This window comes from Solanum lycopersicum, chromosome 2 (assembly GCF_036512215.1).
Source record: "Solanum lycopersicum chromosome 2, SLM_r2.1".
Lineage (NCBI taxonomy): Eukaryota > Viridiplantae > Streptophyta > Magnoliopsida > Solanales > Solanaceae > Solanum > Solanum lycopersicum.
Window position 1 is genome coordinate 39405108 of NC_090801.1, and position 24289 is coordinate 39429396.

General features: G+C 35.2%; 1 protein-coding gene and 1 long non-coding RNA gene across 3 annotated transcripts; both read right to left on the reverse strand.

Moving 5' to 3' along the window:
* Window positions 1-889: 889 nt before the first annotated feature.
* Window positions 890-21430, reverse strand: DDB1 (DNA damage-binding protein 1). 2 transcript variants are annotated; one of them, XM_010317285.4, is made up of 19 exons: window positions 21171-21430; window positions 20808-20856; window positions 16407-16481; window positions 16199-16290; window positions 15618-15669; window positions 15394-15456; window positions 15222-15271; window positions 13881-13956; window positions 13356-13565; window positions 13077-13183; window positions 12840-12948; window positions 12458-12658; window positions 12153-12368; window positions 10375-10485; window positions 5729-6004; window positions 3369-3643; window positions 2662-3013; window positions 1800-2087; window positions 890-1650 (listed from the first exon to the last, which is right to left on the reverse strand). In XM_010317285.4, exons 1-19 carry the CDS (start codon window positions 21272-21274, stop codon window positions 1069-1071), a joined length of 3288 nt encoding a protein of 1095 aa, XP_010315587.1. In that variant the 5' UTR covers window positions 21275-21430; the 3' UTR covers window positions 890-1068.
* LOC138341690 (uncharacterized) lies at window positions 11496-11833 on the reverse strand. Its single transcript, XR_011214536.1, has 2 exons — window positions 11693-11833; window positions 11496-11612 (listed from the first exon to the last, which is right to left on the reverse strand). It is a non-coding gene; the product is annotated as an uncharacterized lncRNA (long non-coding RNA).
* Window positions 21431-24289: the final 2859 nt, after the last annotated feature.

The following is a 24289-nucleotide window of genomic DNA, read 5'->3' on the forward strand; positions in this document are numbered from 1 at the left end:
AACATAAATTTAACTAAATTCATACATATTTATAGGTAGGTTTTGTTTATTTAGCAATTATTCTTAAAAAGATGTGTCGCATAAGAAATAACTTCGATCTCACACAAATGATGGTTCACAACCTCTTATTTTATTTTATTAAATTTGTTTCACAGATAATTTACTGTAGAGAAATATTTATGCTAATTTATAAAGGAAGGCAGGTATAATTTCATAAATATTATAGTTAAGGAATAAGTAATGACAATTTTTTTGTGAGGAAGGGAAAAGAGGATGGTATAGGGAAATGATAGAAACAAAAATACAAAAGAAAATGACATCAATTAAGAGATTGAATTGTGTATGATAGAGATTGACAGTTCTAATATCTTTTGCTAATATTAAATCACCTTTTAGTTTACACAGTGAATCTACTTCACTTTTTAGTTTAAAGTATAGATTTGACTACCTCTATATAAAGTATAAAGTTTGTCTTATCAATCATTCTTGACATCAAACTTTTCTTCTTTTCTTTGTAATATGACAGAGAATTACTCCAATTCCGTGACTTTTTCAACTTATGTTATTTATTTTCCTTTTCAATTGGTAAAAAAAAACATATTTTTTAATGAATAACAATTTAACTATAAAGCACATATTTTATCCTCAATAAATTTACGATCATATAAATTTTTTATCATTCATTTTGAACCATAAACTTTAAAAAAATTTCTTTCTTTCTTAAACTTTATGACGAGTCAAACTATCTCACATAAAATAAAACAAAACGGGAGAAGTAATATATTGCAATGACCATCCCTTTTCAAGGGCTAAAAAAAGGACCATTTAAGGTCAATTCGTGCAATCAACTCCATAGGATGCAATTAAATGGGAGCCAAAAAATTGGACATTTGGGTTTGCAAATGATTCTTTTTCAACTTAAAATAAAAATTCAACAGCTATTAAAAGTATATGAGATAATAAGTACAGATGTAGGGATAAGAACTTGTATCACAACCTCACAGAAGAAGAAGAAGAAAAAATTAAGAAATGTGAAATATTACAGAGTTGAGACCATTAAAGATTCAACTAATGCAACCTTGTCAACTCTTCCACTCTCTTCATTAGTTCCTCAACTGGAACTGACATAGCCTTTGAAATCTCTTCCATCCTATTCCTGCTAAGATCTAGGAATGATTCAATCAAATCTCCATCAAGAAAGTTTTTAGCATCTACTGTTTTCTTCTCATTGTAAAACGACCTCCACTGCTCATGGCTCAGACCTCCCACACCCTTTATCACTTTCCGTAAGTTTGTCTGCAGCTTCTCCAAAAATAAATATTGATCATGAGGTAGTGATGCAATCACCCCTATAACACCATTCACTGTGCCAAATATGACAGTGGGTATCTGCCCAACATCTGAATCTGGTAGTCGCATGACAAGTGAACCATGTCTAAACCTATTAACAAATTCGCCAAGGTGGTATTCACCAACCACTTCAAGACGGCTGCGCTCCTCATCTGTAGCACCTTCACTATTTTTCCTGACCGTGAAAAGGTTGAAGTTATTCTCAGCACCAAGATAAATGTCATCATCGAGAATCTCAACAGCTGACATCCAATTTGCATTATAGTCTCTGGCTCGCTCCTCTATAGCACCCTCTTCATGCTAAACAAGAAGGATACCGTAAATGTCAGCAATGACTTCTTACTGAAGTAAGATGAATTAGGCTAATGACAAGAAGCTAGGAATTAAAAGTAACGTTGTAACTTTAAAATCTAAAGCATTAGAACACTGTATTTACTACCGAAAGGTACCTTGAAAATCAGCAGAGAAATGGATTTCATCAAATCACCAACAACAATGAAATCCCCACGTGTTTGAACATAAAGAGCTAATATATGACCATGGTGTCCACATTCTGTCTGCAATTCTCGGCTGCCACCATCCTCACGCGAAGCCCACTTGTACAATTGAATCTTCTGATTGATTGCAGCAAGCAGTTTCCCATTGAAGGCATTTAGAGAGTAGACAGCTCCCTTAGTTTCCTTCTCAGCAATTAGCTGGAGCTTTCCATCTTCAACAATAAAAACTAAAATTCGGCCCTGCAATTTTACTCATCATTAAGGTACCTTAAGTAACCATAAAAACGAACATCAGTAATTAAACAATTAACTTCATTAAATTGAATGCCCAAGTTACAAGTTATCAGTTTTGATTTGAAACAAACTTAGATCAACCGAAACATCCTCAAGGTGTAAATATTTCTTCCAACCACAACTTGCTCCCTGTAAAGGATTAATTTGTCTAACTAGATACTAATGATTTAAACTCCACTCTCTCCCAAGCTAATCATAAAGATTATCATCAGTTTTCAGTGCAGCCCTCCATCCATCCCATATTTGTTATCACATCTCACTTAAGCAAGGAATACAAAGATCAAGTTGAAACTGCAAAACAGTCCAAATAAAAGATCACCAAAGACGCAAGTTACCAGACCTCTGTGTAGGGGGACAAAGTGAGGACAATGATGGGAATATGTTAAAGTTCCATCAGATGAACTCATAGGAAAACAATATGGTTGACGCCCAAAAAACTACTGAAATCAAATAGTTCATTACAAATCACAGGATCTAAGCAAACCTTATGATTAGAGAATCTTCTATCAAATAAACTTACCTTAGTAGGTTCATTTTCCTCTGGCATCACATATGCAGTTCCAATGCAATAATACACATTACTATCATCAGAAAAGGAGCAGCTTAGTATGGAACAGCCATATTCAAATTGGTCAAGGGGATATGTTGATATGAACTCAAATGTCTGATCATCCAACAGGCGGACAAAATGCATTTCAGGATCATCTGCATTTGACTGAGTATACTTCACACTGCATAGAGCAAATGTCCGGGTCTGCTCTTGATGGCTGATGCGACGTGCATGCTCCCCAAGGGGTATTGAACGAATGTGAAGCTTTTGAATTTCATCAATAGTGCCAATTGTTAACTCACCTTCTTTAGCGATTGCAAGGCTGTTGACAAAAGAGAAATAACTACTTAGGCATAGAAAATATAGGATACAATTAATTAAAATATGATGAAACTACAACCAACAAAAACGATACTTCCGACAGACTTGGAAGATATGGCAAAAATCAACTCTTAACATTAGCTTGTCAACAAAATATGGAAGACATTTTAATTCTTTAACATGTCGACACCAGTAATAGGTGCCTGAGGCCTGAGCTAGCAATTCGTGCTCAAAAATGTAATTGAACAACTAATTAATAGACAGATATAAATTACCAATGGAGTGCCACATTCAACAATTAGTGAACAGGACACAATGTTACCAGTAAAACCGAAGAAAAGGAAGGAACAAATTACCTGTCTGGAAAAGCTGCAACATTGAATGGGCACATATGACTAACTTCTTTTAGATTTACATTGCTATAAAGCAGCTTCTTGTTACTGCTGTAAATAACTGTTGGCCTATCGGAGGCAGCAAAGACATGTGTAGTATCTTTAGATGAGAATGTACGAAGTGTTATGGGCTGTGTCCCAAGAGAAACTTTTTTCCTATCTGTCAGCTCACCAGTACTCATGCTCAATACAAAATTCAAGAGATGGCCATCTCCCAAAGCACATAGTAGATAAGATATCTGAAAGGGATATAGTTTAGAACCCCAAAAAAGGAAAGAAACAGAGGCAAAAGAACATATTAGATTAGAGGCGGGCAGCCCAAAATTGTTCATGGCTATTGTTTGAAATTCAAAATTCTAATCAATTCAGTCATTCAAATCTGCTGTCATAAAATTTCATGTCTATTGTCTGATATATTCAAACCCTAATCAAGTATCAGTCATTCAAATCTGCTGTCATATACTTACTCTTTACTCTTGTCATCTAACTACACTAGTCAGTTTGATGAAAGATGAACTGTACCCAAACTTAGGAAGTAACATAATCTAGGCTTCAAGAAATTCTACTGTTCAGTTCACTGAACGTCCCTTGTTGATTCAAACACCTTTGGATCTTGATTTATTTTTATATTTTTGATAACCGTATTACAATCATAAAACGCTTCAGGTCTTGATGTACCTTCAGGGCAAGATTTATAAACAGTCACAGGTCTACTATTTGCTATCTTTTATTCATAATGCAGATACTGTTATTGGAAATAAAATACTAATGGGAGAAAAGAAAGCATGAGGTACACAGTTTATTTATTTCATTTCTTTATTTTAAGGACCATGAGGTGACTCCTGTTCTTTTACTTTGCTTTTCTAAGTTGTATTTTCCTATAATATAAAATTACATAGTAAAACTAAGAAACAATTATGTACATATGAGGAATAGCCTCTTATCCTTATTTCATTTTGGTGGACCCAAGTGGTTCCTATGTATACAACATCAGAAATTGTTTGTAGAAAACTGTATCTTTTGTGAGATTTTCTACTTTTTAGTGTACTTCTCGTACACGGGTGTTTCTTTCTCTTGCAACAACATACCTAAAATCCCACTGAGCGGGATTTTACACCACTACCTACTTTGTAGTCGTAGATTTCTCTTGATTAACAAAATCTCATTACTCTTATCCAAAAGCAAAAAAAAGTGAAAGAGAGACTGTTGACTTGAAACTTTCCGGCAGTTATTTAAGCCTAAAAGAAAAACTAAAAGTATAATATATCCAGCCAAGTATCTTTATAAAAGGAAAAACACAGTAAGCCCGAGCTCATCATTTAGTCTCTTTTCTTTTTTTCTAGGGAACGGGTGAGTGGGAGAGGAGATTATAATTTTGTTACCTCTCGGTTAGCTCCGTAGATAACACTTTCACCTCAATCAACCACAACCACTAGATTCCATATAAAACAAATACATCAGGAAGTCATTTAGAAAGAATGTTTTCGCATCAAAGGTGAGGGAAGATATTCTCTAATATCTTGTCTTTTTTCAATTTATATTAGCATACGAACACAGAAATGTAAGTGGAATAGTGTCCAGCTAAGAGGGAAAAAGTAAAAAGAAAAAGAATACATTAGGAATAGAAAGTGGTTAGCGTTTTGAAAAGATGCAACCCAGTGCAACTTCTTCCCACTTTTAAACTCTTCCTTTCCTCCCTTAGCTTACCTTCTTTTTCTAGAAAATAAAAATCACAAAATTCTCGTAACACAGGACAGATAGAAATCTAAATGATTTCTTGCCCTTGACTGGAAGGTTGATTGAGAAAAGTAGGTGGAACAATATTTGAGTTAATGGGCTATTCTAGTAATGATGCCAGAAGCCATTTTTGACAATTTTCACAGAGGACTAGGCAACAGTAAAAAGATTCTACAGGAATTATGAATAATGAAACAAAAGTAGTTGGTCTAGATTGAGGGGCTAGCTAAAATAGAAGAACTATCAAGCTATCCTTTTTAACAAAAACCTAATGTGATTCTAGAGCACAACTAACAAACATATCTAGTTATAAATCTATAAATTTTGAAACTATCAGAACTTAGTAATTAGTTTCCATTCTAACGGTAGCCTACTAAGAAAGCCTATACGCCTAGCTTACCAAAAAAATAACATAAAGAGCCCACAATCAGAGACAACGGGGCAACCCACCTTCAACCCATTGTTTTCCAGGTTTCTGCACAGGACAGTCCCAGAAATGAAACGTAATACCCTGTTTGTCATTCCCCAAAAGAAAACAGATAGTTGAAGCACATATACAAGGTCACTGTAAAGATAAGAGAACATACCCCTTCGAAGGAACACATCAGAACAGAACGAGGAATTATCTCCCCTCCTAGCTGTTCCTTTGTAATGAGATTCAAGTCAGGAAGTGAATATATCCTGACACTTATGTCTGTCCACATTCCAACTGCTGCAATGTTACTGTAGTTCGGATTTTCACCAATTGGATTTATGTCCAGGCACGAGATATCATAATCCAACTTGGCATATTTTACTTCATTCAACACCCCATCACCAATTTCTAGGTATACCAGATGGCCACCCCCAGTAGCCAATAGTACCTGTAATAGAAAATAACAGCACATGAGCTAATCGGCAGAAGATGGAGTGACAAAACCTTGTAACTAACAAAGGTAAACCATGACCTGGGGAAAAAAACTATAGTTTCCAACAAACATCCTAAGGTGTCCGTGGTTCAATTGGTTCTACATTGAGTAATCTAAAAAAATTACAATCATTTAATTAAGTGATTTTACTATTTAAGTCTTATCAGATTCTCCATAACTTTTACCCTTCCGGGTGGCCAAGTAATTTGGGCTTGGGACTTCCATATTTCGAGACCAGAGGTCTTGAGTTTGAAACCCCTTACCAGCGAAAGCAAAGGGCTTGCCTTCTGGGTCAAGCTTGTCACACCGGGCTTGCCTAGTGCGGGTTACCTCTCCTATGTGGTTTGCAAGCTATTGCACAGCCTATGCGCACTCAAAGGGTAGCAGTAGTAGATTTTCCCTAGTCATCCAAAAAAAAATTCTCCATAACTTTTATATAGTAGTACTATTTACCCAAGGTTTCATAAACTATATTGCTGAGAGATCTAAAACAACCTATCTCTTTCACATTATGTTTTACATAGTTAAGCAAATCACAACTCTTTCTTGTTCAAGAAACTGAAGTCATCTATGTCTTAACTTCTACCAATCAACGTTTCTAAAGATGCGCTTAAGCCTTGAAGCGAGGCTCAAAGCATGTTGAACACTTCACCTCGCTTAATTTGTGGTTCAATGTCGTCATCAAGGTTCTAAGACATACTTTTCCTTGCCAAGATACTTTTCACTTTATCGTAAATGTTGTTCATTTTCTGTCATCCTTATATTCATTCATCATGGACTAAACATATATATTTATATTTTTTCTCCCTTTGAGCCCTTTTTTCAATTAAAGTCCGTGCTTCATTTGAGAGCTTTAAGGCCCCAATAAATCTTAGAGCTTCTTTTAGATTTTTGCTTTTGACAACACTTCTACTAATTATTACTTCTACTAATTATTACTTGCCACAACTGATTTACAGATTCATACCAAGAAGAGGAATACATTAACCCTAAAGCGCCTCAATGAACTTGAGTTCATAAAATAAAATAGAACATTAAGACGTCATTAAGACAATGTAATTGATCCAATTCTTTTGGACAATATAGATGATGCTTATGAATGGGTAACTGGAATGCCTGAGAATCATGATGATGAAGCAATTTTTGAGAAAGATTCTGATTTCACTTGGGCTGGTGCTGCAGACACAAGTGGAGTTGAGAAGAACTATTATGGTTTAAGGGGGGATACTGCAAGCGTTACATAGGAGGACGAAAAGTAGCTTCAAGTCGCTAGTTGATGAAGTGGAAGAAGATAATGATGGAGCTGAAGAAGATGTTGAACAATATAATGATAGTGGAGGAACACAAGATAGTCAAAATCTTGTCGACGAAAGAGAATTAGAAACCATTAATAGCTTTGGTTTGGTTTGTCCTTTGGTCTATGGAAGATTTCATGATATCTACTTTTTAGTTTTTAATTTTAACGTTTGAAGGTAGATATTGTCTCTATTTCGTTTGGTCTCTTTTCTTTTAAATTGTGCTTCACTCTCAGTGAAGTGAGCGATTTGCTCCAGGTTTTAAGCAAACAAGGGCCTTGACGCTTTTTCTCGCTTCACGCTCCCAAAATTACTGGTAAACAGATTTACTTAGAAGATATTGTTTCAACATATGCAAGACTGTTGCTATCTCAGATTAAAAAAAAACTTAAGGGTTGTTTGGTAAAGTGGATTAGCAAAAATAATGCATGCATTTACTTTTTGTTTTAGTTTAACGACCCTCAAAATGAAATAGGATGAGCTAGAGCCTCACGAGTTTTATGAGTTATTAATTTGTTAAAATAATGAAATACGGGCTTTGAAGTCAGTTGTAAAGAGTTTGGAAGTCAAACGTCAAGGGACAATCAAGACGTCCAGAAACTAGTCTTTTGTGTGCTAGTGTGTTCTAGTATGTTTTCCTTGTTTCGGTGTGTCGTTTGGAGTCTATAATCAGTGGAAGTGACCCTAATGTCTTAATGATCATGTTTAGGGTCAAAACGTTCGGGTATGACTCCCCAAGGACAGCCCAAAGGATCGTTGAGGAGGACCCAAACATGGGCCAAGAAGCTGCCAAGGCAGCACGACCAGGACCAAGATGAGGAGACCAGTCCACGTCGTTGGCTTGGCACTCAACATGCCTCCGCATCTCGCGTTTGTCACGAGGCTTACCGTCCAAAAAAATAATTCGTGTAACAAATTATTGAGGTGCCTCCGCGACGCGCAGCCATGTCCCAGATGTGGCTGCGTCATTAAAAGTCGAGTTGGAAGTTTCTAAAAGTCCAATTAAGTGTTGGGGTGTTTTGGTTATTTGGGGGATGGTTATTTTATCTATTCCTGGGCATTTTAAGTTGGTTAAAACCCCTAAACCTAGAATTAGGATTCATTCTTCAAAAAAATTAAACCCTTCCCCCCCAAAAAGATTCTCTTTAGAACTCCATTGGAGGCCAAGCTCAAGATCAAGCTAGGAGATGGATTTTCAATAGATTTCTTCTTCAATTTTCATGGGTCCGGTAACTCTTGATTCTTGAATAAACTTTCATTCAAGGAGTTCTTTCAAAAGAGTTTCAATGATCAAATTTCCCAATTTTCAATCTAAGAATGGGTTCCTTGTCAAACGATTTTCTAAGTCATTCCAATGATGAATAAATAATAAATTAGTGTTCTTATGATGATTTCCTAAGGAAATTCTTGATCCTCCTAATTCTCCAAATTGGCATATAATGTGGTTCTTTGTGAATATGATTTTATGTTAATGAATTGTACTTGGATTGGATCGTATTGTTAGATTTGATTACTATCTATATCCATTGATTATGAATTATGATGGATTGATCTATGTTGATCATGGCTTGGCGAATTGGTAAGTGAGCTAACTTCTAGTCTATAATATGAGAATTGATGAGGGTTGTATGAATGTTCACCTTTGGTGATACTTTGGTGTGAATGGTGGAAAGGGGACACTATTCATACATTTCACTAAGTACTACTTAAGGGTTGCTTGAGGCAAGGAGTTAAGATAATAAGGAAGATAACGTATTGCAGATATTGAATGTCTTAAATGTGATAAATGACTTTATGTCTTGTCATGAATGGTATCCATGTCTATTATGATGTATGTGAACTATATTGTGCTTGTATCAAAGGTTCATGAAGTTTCTCTAAAATGGCATGATGCACGGTTTCCAACTAAATGTCCTCTTTAAAGCATGTTTTTGCATGGTTACCATACTTAGTGCATTCTTGTACTAACACCATTCTTCTTCATCTTTTTATACCAAGTGTAGGTGGTTGTGGCTAGTAGACCTTTCCTAGAATGAAGAGCTTGGATTACTATTCCCAAGTTCGGATGTGTGCTTAATAATTCAAGGACCCTTATGTTAAGAGTTTTCTTTAAGTTCATGTACTAGATAGTAGTTGCTTTTGTATTATAAGGGTCGTGTCCCTTTTGTGTTGTAGTTGTGTTGTAAGATGGCTACATCGAGACTTGGTAATTCCATTGTATTTCAAAAAGGTTTTAAATGAGATGACTTTTAGCCTAGTGTTATATTGTGAAAAAGTTTCAAATTTCGCACTATTTTATGTCTATGCGATGAAAGATGTCGACCTCCGAGAGGTCGAGTACACTGTGTTACTTATAGGGGGTAATGCCCAGTCGTGACATTTAGTAATACCTAGTTTGGTATACTTTTTCATGCTATGTATAACTAATGTTTTGTTGTACTAACATCGTGGATTGGTGTGTCGAGGTGTGTATTACCTATATCATGGATTTCTAGGTATTAATAATGCAAGGGGTTTTAATACATGCATTAGCATGTTTAAAGATCTCATTCCCCCTCAATTCTTTTTCATCTATTCCACCATAATTGTGAAGGGTTTCTTTGTAAATAAATATTTTTATGCAATGCATACTATCTTTAACACACCAAACCAAACAATGCATAAGAAAAAATTGGTGTTATTAATGCAAGCATTACTAATACACTCTATTTAGCATTATTCTTATACACTCCATCGAACGACCCCTTAGTACCAACAAAGAAAATGAGACTTATATGCCAAGGAATAAAATCTGGAAACTATATAACTTAAAAATTGTGTAGTTGTGCATTGGGATCTGTATCCTATTGCCAATGTCACAACCAACGGCATCTGTCATTATCGTAGTCAGTTTTTATCTCTTTTTGGAGGCAGAAATACTTCACAACCATGATATATAAAGCTAATCAACATTTTTTCAAAATTTATCATCAACAGTCTTTTGCACGTCTCAAGCTATTATAAAGTCCTGAATGAATGCAAGAGGTAAACCTGAGTGGCATTAGCAGTTGCAACATTGACCGAGTAGCCGACTGGGGCAAACCACTCGTTTTTCAGATCTCTAGAGGTAGAACTGACCAATCTAACAGAATTTGAAGTAACCTGCATGGCATTATGTGCGACTGTCCTTAAATACATATATTATCATAAATAGATTTCACCCATACATATATATATTAATGAAAATGTTATACCCTAAGCAATCAGTGTACCATCATTGGTTACTAGTCTACCAAAGTAATGCAGAGAGAAAGGTAATGGAAGATTCTGGTTTCACAATTTTAACTGTGTGAAGCTGAATAAGGACAGCAGTAACAAAGCAGCAGTGATTGACCATCTCAAATATAACTTTACAAAACCAATACTTGTTCCAGCAAAGATAATGTTTATGCTCATCCAACCAAAGCACATAATAGCATAACAGGACGCGTTACAATTTAAGAAAGATGACACACATAAGAACTTTGGCAAAATTTAGCCACACAAGCTGGCAACTTATTTTTAACTGAAAAGAGAAGATATTGAGGTATGATGCTTCAGTCCTAATATTTTTTCATTCCTAACTTCTGTGATTATGCGATAATATCATAGTGCAACTGGAAGGACTTGACAAATCTTCAAAATTATTTTACAGGATGCACATAACAAACCAGAAAGAGAAGATATTGAAGGAAGATGCTTCCATCCTAATCTTTTTCATTTCGAACTCCTGTGATTTTGAGATAGTGTTATAGGGGAAGGACTAAACAAATCTTCAAAACTATTATACAGGATGCATATAACTAACTCGAAAGAGTACCAAGCACTGGTGGAGACCATCGAAATTTAGAGAAGGAAAGAATCAGTTTCACAATGTGATAACTCAGACCTTTTGTTTTATGGAGAAGAAATCATCTTTCTGCAGATGGCTACTTAAAATTTATAGATTTTGTAATCCACTTCTGAGCATTTCATACTTGAAAAGTAACACCAATACAATCCTAAACGAAAAGGTTAGAACATACCAATTCCATTTAGACCCTAAAGTATATGATTCCCCAAACAGATATATATTATCATCACGATTTTGATCTAATCATAAATATGTCTCATATTCATTACCTGGAAGTAGATAAGAATTTCATATGTAGGATTGTTATGAAAACAATAAAGACCTCCTAAAAATGCAACCACTGGTAGTAAAAATCATTTTGCTTGCTGTCGCTGTGAAAGAGCCAATTCCATAGACCCTAAAGTACATAATCCCCCTAATAGATCAATACTGAATCACACTTACGATCAAATCATAAATGTGTTTCATATTCATTACCTGGAGGTAGATAAGAACCCTATCCGTAGGATTGTTATGAAATCCATAGAAACCTAAAAAGTGCAACCAGTAGCGGGATCAAGGATAAGTCATGCTGCCCATAGTCAGTGTGAAAGACCCTATCTGTACAACCAGTGGTGGGATCAAGGATAAGTCATGCTGCCCATTGTCAGTGTGAAAGACCCTATCTTCTTTTTTATATAATTCTATTCCTTCCAACTTTGTCATACCAAGTCCGTTTGGCTCTTAAAACAGCTTGCCAATCCTTCTCAGTAGCAAATAGCTGATTATTCCATATTGTCCTCATCCACCCAGTGAGAGAGACAGGGACATTTATAGAATCAAAAAATCTAGTTCTATTTACATACACTGAACACTTGCAAACTTACATCTAGCTGATAAGTCAAATTAAAAGAAAATCTTACACTCAGGAAAAATGTCTACTCAATGCAGGGCATACCTGAACAAGCTGGTTGTATACAGCATCATGACAAAACAAGGTCTGGACTTGAGAATTGAAGCCTTCTATCTCAGTTTCTTCCAGCTCATCCTCAAGGTTCATAGCCAAAACGCGTGTCTCACTAATGAAGCTAACAACCAAGAATGTGTCATATGGATCATCAGTAGCAGATCTAAGAGACCACATTCCTTTGATCCCTTGTAGTTCCACAGACGCCTATAAAAGAGCATTACATACAGATAAAGTTATTCTAGCAATATGAATACATAGTAAGAATTCCCTCAAAAATAAATTAGATGACAAACCTGTTCATTTATGCCAATTCCATTTCGAACAATACGAAGTGATCCATCCTTATAGGCTCCAGAGCAAGTTACAACCTGACCTTGACCTTGCCTTTCCAGATCAACAACACAGAAGTCCACAATAGGTCCTAAATTGACATATCTCTCTAGAACTTCCACATAAGAACCTTTGGTGTCAGGCTGGAGATTGAGCTTTACAAGCTAAACGTGAATTCAAAAATATTAGTGGAACTGTGAAATATGAAGCACCACCAGAAATAGGCAACTGAAATTTAAAACCTCAATGTTCCAAATGAATGAAAGGCTACTGTATGGAAAATACAATAAGGCAGCTCTAAAAACCAACTTATTGCACCAAGATGCACTCAACAGTTAAAAGTACCTGTGAATCTCCGTAGCTTGAGCCAATGAAGACAAAAGCATTGTCTAGGTATGATATGGTTGATGCAATAGAAGTTTCCCCCAGTAGCTCAATTTTGAGTCCGGTAACTCTGGAAAACAGGTTAACAATCCAAATTAAACATTTTTATTCCAGCAACCAGGCAGGGGTACAAGAGAAGATTTCATTCCCAGCAACTCAGCTAAAGTAGAAATGACAGTCTAGAAAATGCTGACGCACTTCTCCTTCTCATGAGTGATTACAAGTAGGTGAAGAAGCCCATTATGATCCCCAAGCAAATATCGAGAACCATCAGCATCAACCCGCCCATATGCTCTTGTGATAGACTTGAAAGAACAATAAAGCATTTGTAAGACAATATATCATTCATGTATTTAATTAACAGCATCTTTGACAACATCTAGTTTAAAGTTTTGAAAGGCTTATTCAGGTTAAATAAGCTGGTGGAGGTGGTTGTACAAGAAGACTGGAAAATTAGTAAGTTGTACATGTGCTTACAGGTCTAATTGGGATAGCCTTAAAAGCTGAAGCGCTGCAATAAACGATGGTTTCTTCTCCAATAATCAATACACCACACAGTGGTGGAGGTACTGGTATTAGCAAAGAAGCTCCATTATCAAGATTATTTTGAGCCCATGGCCCTTCAATAAAATCTTTGTCTTTCAAGGACACCTCATATGTTTTGACATGCCGGGCATCCTTGTTATCCTGCCAATCAAACATAAAAGGTCCAGAACAAGCATCAGAATGAAGTAACTTAAACTGAAAAAAGAGCCATGGCAATTGTGCAAATGAAGCCCTTTGGTGGGTTCAGAACCCCCCCCCCCCCCCCTCTTCCATATTTCTATTAAAAGAAAGGAAGTGCACAACTTCATTCTATAACGAAGTGCTAACAACAAATCCAAGACTCTAAGGCGCCAAATAACACTCCCCATGCTGAAATGAACAATTTTCAACCATAATTACAAAGAACAGAAATGGTAAATTACGCATCATGTCAACATTATTTTGAGGATCACAGACCTGATATAGAACAACAATTGTAGGCTTTGGGCAACCATACAAGAATTTAATATCTAAAACTTGAAGCTCCTCGAGCCTGAAAAAAAAGAAATAATGAACTATCGGTCAATGAAGAATGGCTACCATAAATAACAAAGTGAGATTCCCTGCTGAAACAGATTCAGACCTAATCAGCAAACTTCCTACATAAAGTGTAGGATACACTTCTTAGGAACATAATTCAGATAATCAATCACAAGACATGTAGGTAAATTGAAACACAAAATGAGGTCACATTTATAGGCCTGCCCAAGACCAAACCACACGAAATGATAGTCCAGAAAGAATTTTACTTACTTAGGAGAACTAAGGAAAGAGAAAACAAAGTGCAGCAATAAATATCCAGAAAATGAAAACAGCAGTCCAGAAATCCTTTGAAGTTTTCATCTACATCAAGTTAATAAGATTACAGAACAAAAACAAATAAATTTGGAATAACAGAATATACAAGAAGGAGTATGAAGATCACTATAAATTAATCTGGTAAAGGGCAATGAACCATTGGTCTTACAAGTCTACTTGCAGAGGTCATGACCTGGAATTTTCTTTGAGACCCATAATTTTCAGACAAACTCACGCTCACCTTAACTACTCCCCTATACCTTCTACTTCCCACCAAGGAAGCTAACAGGCTACAACACGATAACTTTGCCGAACAAAATCTGAGGAAAAATAGAAGAAATTATCTTTCTATATGACGGTGGTGTATGGGTAAATCTGTGTGCACCTCGACTAATCCACCTTATACCAGCTAGTCTGCTGCCTCCCACCAGCCCAGGTACTGAGTAACTCTGACCATCAAAGCTTAGGAAGATGGGAAGAAAGCACCCGATGTTTTTTCTCCACTACTAGGATTTGAATAGCTTCATTAACCACCAGGCCCACACCCTTGGGTGCACAAAAATCGCCTGTTTTTTCTCTTCTGGAAATATACCCTCGTCTCCTATGGTTTACACTAATTGGCTATTTGGAGTGCAGCCCCTACTTCGATTATTGTCACATATTAAGCATTGATCTCATGTTTCAAAACTAATTTCACTATTGTTCTTTTTTCTTTGTTTGCTCCAAGAAAATGCACATCCATGCATACTCGTACCAATCACACAGGCCTTATCCATTATAATTTAATGATAGAAAGGATCATTTACCAATCAGGCAGGTGATACAGAAATGGTGTAAGACAAGAAAAGCAAATTGGCGCACGGGCTAGAAAATATTTAGCAACAAAGAGAAGACATTACTAAATTTTAGGAGGAAATTGCAGATAAGTTATATTCACGATCTTGAAAGATCTAAGGATACCTGATGTTAAAAGCTTCCTTCAGTTGGCCTTTGTTATCAAATGGAATAACCTATTGAAATGAACTCCATGAGAATCTCTTGCAAACATAAAGAAACCACCACAAAAGCTAATACAGTAAACAGATGAAACAAAGACCAAGTGGCCAATTTTTTGAGTCTTGTACGATTGTACCTTAAATAGTCCATCATAAAGATGTAGCCCGATCAATCTGCAATCTGGATCAATTATACCAATCTACCAAAAGAGAGAAAAAGGGCAAGCAGCAAATGTAAAACAGGATATTGAATACAATACAGAATCTCATAGACCGAATGGGAAATAAACAAAAAAAAATAATAACATTTTATTCCTCCAAAATAACAATAATATTCACGGGAATCTCAAAAAAATAGTACCTGACCATTATCTGTGGGACGGCCTATTCGGTCTGACACATCTCCCATTGCTCTACATATGAGAACACCAAAAGAGGGGAGTATTGAGTTTGAGAAACAAACATATACGCTGACTCCAATAGATATGGAGGTCAGCAAATAATAGGCATACATTCTGCTAGGAGTAATGAAAATAAAACTTAAAAAACCTTCAGCAACTAGCAAAAACATAAGACACATAAGGCTAGACCACTTCTGGCATTGATTTGCAAGAAGATATATTGTGAATAAACAATGACATTTTCATGGAAAACTTTTGAGGAAGTTTTTGCAGAGAGAAAAAAAACTATTAAGGCTTCTATGAAAAAGCTATAAAGATGAATCACTGCACCATGGATCATGCATTACAGTACAACTAAGCTCAATCCCAAGCAAGTTGGGACTATTCTTTTCTTTCTTCTTTGATAAGTAGGAGGATATAGTTCTATATACATATGTTTTAAATCTGAAACTGAATATCTATTCAATGGATTGTCAATTTTATTTTTATGAAAAAAAAAACTTCTAAATAAAAATTAGGTATTGTAGTTTTGCAGACTTACCTTGTGATAACTTCAGATGCCTCAGTATCCCATTGAAGGACACAGAATTTATATCGCTCTGTTGCGATGAAGAGAAGATCTTGTGTTTCACCCTGCCAGGATACCAGGGAACATGAAAAACTGACATGGACAAAAGAAAATTTTTTCTTGTGTCCAGTATATTTTGCAGGATAAAAATGAACTACAGAACGTAAAGATGTCAACTTACGTGAGGACGAAAAAGCTCAAGTGTCGCGATCCTCCCATATATTGGCACATCTAACATAGGCTGCAGACAAATGCACTAAACTGCACTCATATTTTGTAATATTCTAAAAAACGAAAAACACTTGCTATCTTAATCAAGATTAGAACAGTGAAAAATGAGAATCACTAATTCTTACATTTAACAGGAAAAAACAAATACAACAAAAATACGGGTGATTTAAAAGCGCATGAAAAGAGAAAAGAGCAGAATAAAAGACTTATAATATAAAAGGCTGCGGACTTAAGGCTATTGGAAATAAGGAATATTAGTAAACAAACATATTACCTAAATACTAAGTTTTCCACTAGGACAGAGTTAAAACTAATATAAAATCTAGAACATGATACCATATAGTTGCACTAACTGATATAATTCTTTGAGTTAACAAGGAATCAACTGACCAACATCAAAATCTTGATGCGAAACAATGATAACATGACCTGACTGATTTCAGTAGATGAACACGTTTCAAGCCGAAGAACTCAAATCTAGTGATTCAATGAAAGATGAGATTCTGCATTAAATGATTAAATGTTCCACAAATGGAATAGGATCTGTGACACCCATGATTGTCGACACTATTCACCAGGCTCAGAATTGTATTTCTCTAACTTCTTATAGAACTTCTTCAGGACAAAAGTAATTTTAGCATATGATTATACTACATCCCACTTCTTAGTTGTAACTCTGTAACATTCCCCAAAAAATCCTCCTAAAGTGACTACCAAACGTTAAGCCATGATCTGAAGTTATTGCCCTGAACTTTATGAAGCTTAACCATCTCCATATTCAGCTGTTAATTGAGTATACATGCGAATTTGGGCCAGTACATGAATTTTTCTTTTGACAACTCAAATCCACGTACCCCTAATTAAGCATGGAGATCAAAGAAATACTTCAACAAAAAATATCAAAAGCAATGTTCATACAGATAACAGATTTAACTCTATTATAGACACATGATGTCTTTTGCCCACACATTCTTGCCAAGATCCATCATATAGAGGTACTACGGTACTACATGGTTTCTAACTAAATAGAGGCTCAAACCATCCCTAGGTGGCTCCTTTTACAGAAAACATTTCACCTTATCCTTGCACCACTTCATTGACGTTTGAAAATTACATAGATTGCTACCTTGGTGAGATATGGAGTCAAGAATCAATCAATATTATGTAGATCCCCATGCATGAGAGGATGCTCATTTGGACCCTATGAGAAAATTAAGCCATCAAATTTTGTTGGTGCTCGACTTCCGGATCTAATGCATGCTCCTTTGCTCCTCTTCTTTTTGCACTTCCATAACCATGCCAATGTTCAATGGTTTTTTGTTGCCAGGACCAATGATTTGTGATTGATCATTAAAAAGCATGCACAAATAGGGTTTGCTTAGCAGGTTCTCTGTTCTTGCCTACTGTAACACTGGAAAATTCCTCTATATATCATCTTGAACTCCTCCAATCTCTTCCATCTCTTTACCCCCAATGTACACTTAACAAAATCCAACCAAAATCAAGATCTTGAATTGGAAACAATGGTTAGACATTTGACCCAAATTTGTATGATTCTTTCAATTCACAAAAACCAATTGACCAGGATCAAGATCTTGAATTGGTAACAACCACGGGAAGGTTGATTTTAGAAAACTGATATATATCTCGAGTTGTAGGACTTGAAATCATTTATGAGAAGTCTAACTATGTCAAACCAAGTGAATATCACATTTTTCACTATAGTTCTTTCGGTTTCTTAATAGAAATGTATGCTAGAAATTTATTTGTGACAAATTTTGAATATAGAGGATAAATTTCGCAATCACAAACAAAAATGAGAATATCATTTTATTAATAAATGTTCTAGATTTACTCACTTATTCCAAAAAGATCTAATATTTTCCACCATAATTGAGTTGCAAGAAGCGATCAATCTTCCCTTCCAAACATCTGTACATATTAACCAATTGTTTAACCATAAGAATGAGTCTCTTCGCGGCTAGCCAAGTGAAAAACAAAACAAACCTTCCTCAGAGCTTTAATGTATCCTCTTCTCTTGGTAGTTTGTGCCTTTTTGGTAGATTGGCTCCATCATTTAAAGTAAACTTCCCCTCTCCTAATTCTAAGAACCTTGGTGCAAGGATATAATGTTTTCCTCACAGAAAAATTGTGCAAGTTTTTAAACAAGTTTTGCCTGAATCTCAATCTTAAACAATGTCATGGTGTTCTACCTTATGTACTTGAGCAACTGTCATAGCTTTCTAACTTCATATGACATAGGCGTCAATGAGGATCTTCTCTACAACACCTACACTTTCATATATTGAGCCTGTTTCCATCTAACTTTTCCTGAGAATATGTTTCCCTCTCACTTAAAAAATGATGTTGCACGAAATTCTTTAATAAAGTTTCTCCCTACTCCGCACCAACAAGGCAACATGGTGGTGTCAGTCCTCGAACACCATCAACCCCTCTTGGATATCTAATTATACAATTACTACTCCTTAATTAGTCTGCAACTCATTATTGGATCCACTAAGCCATTTTAATAAGTGTTGTTGAAGACCCGCCTGCAACTCATTCTCATTGTTGGATCCCTAAGCCATTTTAGTAAGTGAGTTTTGTTGGAGACCTTGGATTCCTTCACAATGAGGCCTTCATACTTTATTGAAAAAATTCACTAGGTGAGTCTATTGTCTCATCCTTCATATCACCCAAAATGTTTCATCTAAAAACCAATTTTGGAGCCCATAACAAGTGCATCCATTGACACATAATATGTCAAAATACTAAACATGCTCTTGATCAATGCCACCTCACTTCCTTTGGACAAATATCTTTATTGTAATCATAACCTTTCCTCTACTTTTTCAATCTCATATTGAGCAATCTTTAACTGGCACTCGTGGAAGCAACCTAGGTAAGTCATAAAAGATGTCCCCACCTTGTAAATGACCCTTGTGCTAGAAGGTGCCACCAAAACTAACAAGTCAAGTTCTACCGAGTGGTGGTTAGATGAACTAGGTTATTAACAACGAAGTATCGACCCATCAAGATATCTCACATTCAGAAGATGGAAATGGTGGAGATGAGGATGTTGTATAGATGTGTGAGCATACTAGGATATCCAAGACAAGGTAGGAATGGCTTTGGTGGAGGACAAGATGTGGAAAGCGAGGTTGAGATTGGTTCAGGAATGTCATATGATGAGAAGATGCATGAATGCCTCAGTACAAAGGTGAGGTATGACAGGTTAGTTATGGATGATTTCAAGAGACGTAAAAGGTAAATCGAAAAAGCATATGGACACAAATCAAGGTAGAAGGTTAGTAGGTAGGAGTGCATTGTCGTGTTGTTCTTCCAAATTAAGAGTCACAATATTACTCTTGTAGTTTTATGTCTTCGATTTATGTTGCTATTTGTTTTTTCTTGTACTTTGACTATCGTATTATTTTGTTGTAGTATTGTTCTATTGCAACAACATACCCAATGAAATCCCACTGAGGGTATATTATACGCAGACCTCACCACTACCACATGGAGGTAGAAGTTGTTTCAAGAAGACCATCAGTTTAAGTGCATCAAACCCAAGTATTGTTATATTAGTATCTATTATTTTTTGTACTTCCATTATTTCTTTTTTTTTTAGACTGCTTTGGACTATCGTTCTCGAGCCAAAGGTATCAAAAACCTCCTCACTATCTCAGAGGATAGTGGTGGTGATGTCCTATAATTTATGAAAAATAGACCCTTAGCATGCAATTTCTAGAATTATTCTCAACTGAAAAAGTACATGTACTGACTATGTTCATTGTGACTAGAATAGATATCAAATGGGAAGATATTCAATAATGCAACTTGAACAAATGTACTCTTTTTCAATTAGGCTAATCAATTTACCTTTTTAAATTAAAATGGTCCAAAAGAATCTAAAGGTGTGATCTAGTAGTCAATGAAGTGGTTTGAAAACCATGAGACCTTATGTTCACATTCCAAGAGACAAAAACACTAGATGGTTTTTTTCCATCAATCCAAACCCCGGTAGATAGAGTTCTCCGGTACTTGTACTGCCAGAGACAACAAGTATTATGTGCTAGTCGAGTGCGCACAAGCTAGCTTGGACACCACAGTTACCACAGAAGGATTAAATGATCGAACTGATATTCTATCAAACTATCGGTATCATCTTTTAACAAGAATTTTTTATCCCGTTCATTTTTCTCTTTCCCCAAACCAAAAGAGAACAGAACTAACCTTCCATTACAAGCTTGCTAAGCTTCTATTTAAAAACAAATGTCAGAATTGAATAAATTATGCCCAAAATATGAGTAATTGCTTCAAAAACTTAAAAGAAGGAGAACTTGTTCACCTGTAAACCTTGGGGAGTAAGTAAATGAATCTCGATTCGAGTACATTTCCTAATAAAAATCAAATTGAGAAAAAATGAAGACATTTAGTAACCAATTTCCACACGGAAAAATCAATATATAAATAATAAAATAATCAAAAAAATACTCAGCAGGAATAATTATCAATGCCGACTATAACTATGAATTTTAAAAACTGAATGCAAATTTACTGCTCCTATGGACTGAAGCAGTTATAGAAAAATCAGGAAACCCCAAATAGTAACAACAAAGCCAAAATCCAGAAACAAGTAAAGCAAGAAAGAAACAATCGGGAGTGCAAATTAAAGTTCATGAGAAACGAAGGGAAGAAAAGAAGGGCATACGCAATGATAAGATTGAGCTCTTGAGGACCGGTGAAATTGCCAACACAGGAATGTGTAACATTTGTTGGTTTGTGAGCCGTAACCACGTAGTTCCATACACTCATCTTGTATCTTCCCTCTTCCCGCTATACCTACAAACCCTAATACTTGTTTCAGTTGAATCACTTGAAAATAGAAAAGAGACACAAATGGGGGAAAACGAGACACAGCATATATATATCGGCAATGAAGAGAAACATCTAGTATGTTGACAGAGTTCAAAGAAAATGCCAAAATGGCGTCGTTTATACTTAAATTAGGTTAACATGAGCATCTCTTGGACCAATTTTTATTTTGATTATTAATTTTAAAAAATTGTTGTATCGTTAAATTTAGAGCAACTTTCACATATAGCTAATATAAAAAATTCATATTTGCATGCTGTAGCAAAGTTTGCATAATTGTGTTCCATAACATAGATAAAAACTGTATAATTCTCAATACATATAAAGTTGAAGCAAATTATATAAAATAAAATGTATAAAACAAGAAAGAGATTGACACTTGGGCAGAAAACTGTATAAAAATGAAGTGTATAAAACGAATTATATTATTATAAGTGTATAGAACGATTATATACTATTTGAATTTGTATAAAATGAGAAAGAGAAAAAGACAAAAGAGACTTGACATGGAATATACAATTGAATCGAATTGTATAAAACGAGAAAGAGAGAAATTAGATACAATTTGAAAATTGTATAAAAGGAGAAAGAGAGAAAGGCAAAAGAAACTGGGCAGCGGAGTATTTTTAGTGTATAATTATAAGTTTATAAGATGAAAATATATGTACTTGCATGTGTATATACAATTTTCTCACGCTTTATACAAACAGAAACACATTTTATATATTTCGTTTCTGTTTGTATAAGTGAGAAAGGCGAGGGTGGCGAGCGAGATTTGGGAGAGTGGCAAGCGAGATCTGGAAGAGGAGAACAAAAATATATGTATTTATACAATTTTCTCTACTTTATACAATTAGAAACAATTTTTATACACTTTTGTTTGCATAAAAAGTGAGGAAGCGAGCGAGAGATTGAAGGAGAGTGGCGAGCAAGATATTTGGGAGAGAGGCGCTTGACAATTTTTTGCAAACGTTTGCTATGGAACACAATTAAATCAAACCTTAGCTACTACATTTATTTTAGGTTATTAATTTGCTATTTTACACAATTTTCCCATAAATTTATCCTTAACTAATAACAAAAAGGTTTATTTTTAAAAAGGATTGATTTGGAGAGATATCGGTATTTTAATTTTAATTTTATTTTTCTAATTTGCTACTTTACAATCTTTTTTATCTTTTACTCTACCTTTTTATGATGAAAAACTTTCAAAAATAGCAAACGTTAGGCCTTAAATAGGATTCTATAACTATATGTGACTTAATTATGAATAACAACAAAAGATTAGGGGAGGAGGGAGGAGAGTGTATTTTTTTGCGGATTATGAAGAAAAATATACAATTACAAATTGACTTGTATCAAAATAAATACTTATTAAGAGGAGAGAGAGGTGAGCGAGATAGAGAGAGGGAGGAGAGAGGCGGGGGATATCGAGAGAGGAAGGAGAGAGGCAGCGAGATCGAAAAATGCAAGCGAAATCGTGAGAGGGAGGGAGAGAATTGTATTTTGCATTTATTTTGCATTGTATTCCGCATTTATTTTGTGTCAATTATTTTCGAAATACTACAAATTGTGTTACAATGAAAAAGATGAAGAGGTCTTCAAAGCCTTGTGAGAGTTTGTTGAAACCATTGTTTAAGATTGTTGTATCCTTACAAAATACAACGAGACGTGACACAAATTTATCGGCATAACCCTAGACTTTAACTTCTAACACATTAGTTATTACCAGATTTATATTTTACATAGTTATATCTTGGTGACGTTGTATGCTCCATACTAGATTAATCATTAGAAGTGAATATTTAATATATCACCTTATCTATATACACATGGTAGACTATGCATCTTTTGCAACTTACAACTGATTTATAACAACTATTTCCATTCTTTTGGAATTTACATTTCGAATGAGGGGATTCACTAAAACTAAGATGCAAATCAAGTCTAGAAATAGATCATGTAAATTAGAGATGACAATAATGTAAAGGGGCATGAAAATAATAGCTTAGTCGTGTGTATAGTTTACCTAGAATATAAAATTAGGTAGTTTCTAAGCATGATCCAATGATAAAAAATCATCAGAGAATTTGTGAGTTGAAATTGTGTGCTTAGTTTCTTGTATGATCGTATTATCTGTTAAGGTCAATTCAGCTTCTTTGTGCACAGAAGAGTAATTGGGGTTGACGCGATCTAAGCGCCCTTTGGCAATGTAGTAACTCTTATTTGGCTTCAAGGAGTCCTTCCATGTCTCGATATGCTTATTAAATAGTATTGATTGAATCTTTGTCCCCTATTATGAAGCGGTGTAGGGGTGTAATAAGTTCAACAAACATGAACCATTGTAAAATAAGGTAAGTAAAAGTGTCAATGTTATTACCTCTTCATAAACTAATATTATTGTTCAGAAAGTTCCTTCATGCCTTGAATTCTTGTAAGGTATTATTGAGCCCCTTCAAATAACTAAGACCGGCATCAGAAAAATGAATAGAGTTTTTTGTAATTGTTTATCGATACACTCTATTTTGTTAGTTTTGTTTCAATCGCTATTTGGGTTGTATTTGGTGAGTGCATGAACCTAGGAAAATGAGTGAAAATATGTTAACATTGGGCGTAAATGTGTATGGGCACAATTGATGAGGGAATCGTCTGGTAATAGTATGAAACATTTGGCAGAAATTTCATGCAATTAAGACGTAAGCAGTAAGATGTAATGCGCGAGAAACATAACGTTAGCACTAACATATATATATGAACATATTTTAATAGTAATAAGATGTAAAGAGGCCAATCCAAAGGTTTGAAGTATCCCAAAAATAGGAATTTTATAGTTGAAACTAGTAGGGCGAGCCAATCGTTTTGCTGCAACAAGGGGGAGGAACAAAGCGAATGAATAGATTTTTCTTGTAGACATTATTTATTGTGGAATGTGTTTATGGTGACAAGTAATCCTAT